General features: G+C 38.3%; 1 protein-coding gene across 1 annotated transcript; it reads right to left on the reverse strand.

The window, feature by feature from the left end:
- Positions 1 to 1348: 1348 nt before the first annotated feature.
- Positions 1349 to 3035, reverse strand: LOC147628506 (cyclic dof factor 3-like). The gene is made up of 3 exons (XM_086813057.1): positions 2899 to 3035; positions 2569 to 2741; positions 1349 to 1912 (listed from the first exon to the last, which is right to left on the reverse strand). The coding sequence occupies exon 3, from the start codon at positions 1865 to 1867 to the stop codon at positions 1349 to 1351; it is 519 nt and encodes a 172-aa protein (XP_086669183.1). The 5' UTR covers positions 1868 to 1912; positions 2569 to 2741; positions 2899 to 3035.
- Between the last annotated feature and the right edge of the window lie 461 nt (positions 3036 to 3496).

Genomic DNA, 3496 nt, shown 5'->3' on the forward strand with positions numbered 1-3496 from the left:
TCTATTGTTACAATGTTATGAAGCCAAGTCACCCACTCATATGAAGGCCATCAATGCGAGTGATGTGGGTAGCAATAAAGGGGTGTGTCTACCTCTTCTAAGATGCTATCAAACATTGGACTTAACGCAACATCATGTCATTACTTGGGTAAAAAGAGGCACCTAAAAAGAGGTAAAAAGGTTGATAGATAAATTTACCTTTTTATAGATCATCACCCAATGGCGAAGAGTGGAAAATAACTAGGCAAACTAAGAAATCTCTTTTGTTAGATTTTTGCATAAAGCATAAGGACTATGAACTTTTCTAATTAGGAGGAGATCTTTATTATTACAATGTTGTGAAGCCAAGTCACCCACTCTTGTGATGGTGATATAAAGGCCATGTGGGTAACAACAAAGGAGTGTGTCTACCTCTTCGAAGATGCTACCATACATTGGACTTAGTGAAACATCATGTCATTACTAGGGTAGCATAAGAACAATTTTAGAAAGAAAACAAGAAGGTTGATTGTGGTAGAAATAGGACCTTATAGAAATTTGGTCATAGCAATACTAAAGGAGTTTTGAAAAAAATCGAATGCTATTACAATATTTTTGGAAAAGCCTTATTACTATACCCCCCCCCCCCCCCCCCCCCCCCCCGAGTGGGTCTTTTGGCTATACCAACAATGAAAAAATAGTTGCCTCTAAAAACACACTTTTTGTATTCCAATACAATCAAAATAATGTCAAAAAATATTCCAAGTACCATAGACTTTTACACTATTATTTTTCAATTTTCTCACACTATAGCCATCACTCACAACCCTTAACTGAAAAAATTGTTGCCTCTAAAAACACACTTTTTGTATTCCAATACAATCAAAATAATGTCAAAAATATTCCAAGTACCATAGACTTTTACACTATTATTTTTCTATTTTCTCACTATAGCCATCACTCACAACCCTTAACGGAATCCTAATTAATCCATTTACAAACTCCCTATTCCCCTCACAAACTCACCATAGTCCCCACTATAGTCCGTAACCATCACACTCCTTGTAATCTTCCTTATAGTTACACTATATTGAGCCTATAGTTAGACTATTCTCATATATAGTGACACTATAGTATGCTATAGTATAGCAAGTCCGTTTTGAATGAAAGTCCTTGTATAGGAAGAATGTAGCTACTACTAAGCACATTCATATTCCCATAATTCTCTACAACTTGAAAATAATGCACTTGTTAGGAGCTAGTAATGTGTAAAATAACTTTTCAAACCTTATTTTTCCATATTGTGTACATGTGTTTGTATGTTTAATATATATATATATATATATATATATATATATATATATATAGGTCAAGAATGCCCCATCTTCGACAGATTGCTCGGGATTTCACCTAGAGTAGAAATGGCACCAGAGCATCTCTCATGAGCCGTGTCACCTTGATCACTTCGGACAGATATCACATCAGGCACTACCACATGCTTTTGATGAGAAGCAGAGTGTTTGTTCTTCCGGCGACCGGCACCAACTGGGACATTGCGAAGCATGCCTCCGGCGGTCCAACACCGTTGACATTTCCTACAGAAATGGCGAGGCTGGTTCACATTGTAGTTGTTAAAATAGCAGAACTTGGTGTCAAGGCTCTCACAACGGGGACAAGGAAGGAGCTTGTCTAGCTTTTTTGGCATCTTCTCATGTGCTGCATGACCTTGAGCATCCTCTCCCTTGGCCATAATGGTTTCTGTGCATGGTGAAGCCCTGACTAAGCTTTGAAGGCTGCCAACAGCCCTCGGGCTAGGGATAGGGCCCACTTCTTCACACCCATCAATGCTACCTGAAGAGCTTCCCAACTCGTTTGATACAAACTCCATATTCTCGTTGTAATCCTTGGAGTGTGGTACCTCCGACCGAACGTTCTGCATATGGCAGCAAAAGTAGTGACAATTAAGTTGCTTCTATCCATACAAGTTTCTGCATTACATGTGACACACTAACACCAAGAAAGGGACTACATAGTGAGGACGACTACAATGATTGCAAAACTTTCAAAACTGTTACCATGATTGGGGCACTCTGCTTATTAATTTAGAATTCTTAAACCAAGTTGAATATATTTTACAGATTCCAAAGGGCATCAAGATAAGAACTGCACCATATAACTATGCCCTCAACAATGCGTGTGCACGAGCGCGTGTATGTGTGAGTGTACATGCATTATTTTTTATTTTTTAAAATAGCATATATTATGCCATGAAAGTCCTTCACAAGGGAATTTTTATCTCATTTATCATGCAGCCACTTTAAAATCCTTCACAGATTATTTGGGAAAAAAGAGATTGAGAGTCCTTCACAAGGGAATTTTTATCTCATTTATCATGCAGCCACTTTAAAATCCTTCACAGATTATTTCGGAAAAAAGAGATTGAGAGTCACAAATTGCCAAGCAGTTTTTTTTTTTTTTTAGTTAGAATCTGTAAGCCTGATTATGCCTTGATCCAACAACTTTAAAGAGATTTTTGATACTGAATTGATTTGGGATGCTGTATTGCATACAAAGGAGATGTCTTCTAACCTGTTGGGAACAGGGTTGCACATTCAGAACAATAGAGATTTCCTCAGATGGCTCATATATACTGGTGGATGTCACAGGGATGTAAAAAGCTTGATGGCAGGGTCTGGGTAAGCCCAAACCCTAGCTCCAACATCTCCAATATCGACCTTAGCCAAAGACATTTGTCTATAAATCTACAGAAATGGGGACAATTAGACGCTGCAACAAGAAAAACACATTTCAGGTTAAGTTGGATTAGGTTAACCCATGAGCTAAAAGCAAGAGTGTGCATGATTCCTTCATAGCTATGTTTTGAATGCTTTTGGCGCGTACAAGTGTTGCTATAATCACCTGTTTGATGATGGTGATGATGGCAAAACATTTATTGCACAGGGAGAAAGCCTGCAATGTTTGGGCAATTAAAAAGAGGGTGTCCTCACACGTGCTGATGATGACCAGGAGAAAGTGACGAGAGAAAAGTGGCCAAGGTCTCGGACCTCGGTGCATTTTAAAAATACACAAAAATTAGCATATTGGATAAGGCTCTTTACATTTGTGCAATACTCACTTGTGGGTGTCTTTGTGTATACCCCATGTGTGTCGGTATGTGCACGTGTGTGCGTGCACGCTGGAAGTGCTCTCTATAAGGTATACGTTTGTAGATATTATTATAAATATATATTATTGTTCCCAAAAAAAAATCTTTTAACGTCTACGAAAGGCCAAAATGGCGTTGGGGAAAAACAAGGCATACCAAATAAGCAAACTCAAAATTTTCCTCACAAATCAGATACATGTGAACTGCCCCTAATGTAGCACCTTCATAATAACACACACACAAACGCATACATAGCAAAACTTAGAGCTCCATGCATTTTCTTTCTTCAATTTCTAATGTGCCTTGTGTTTATGTAACATCTCCAGCACCTTCATAAAGCAACACACACAC

Source organism: Cibotium barometz, chromosome 19 (assembly GCF_041138505.1).
Source record: "Cibotium barometz isolate CiBa-2024 chromosome 19, ASM4113850v1, whole genome shotgun sequence".
Classification (NCBI taxonomy): Eukaryota; Viridiplantae; Streptophyta; class Polypodiopsida; order Cyatheales; family Cibotiaceae; genus Cibotium; species Cibotium barometz.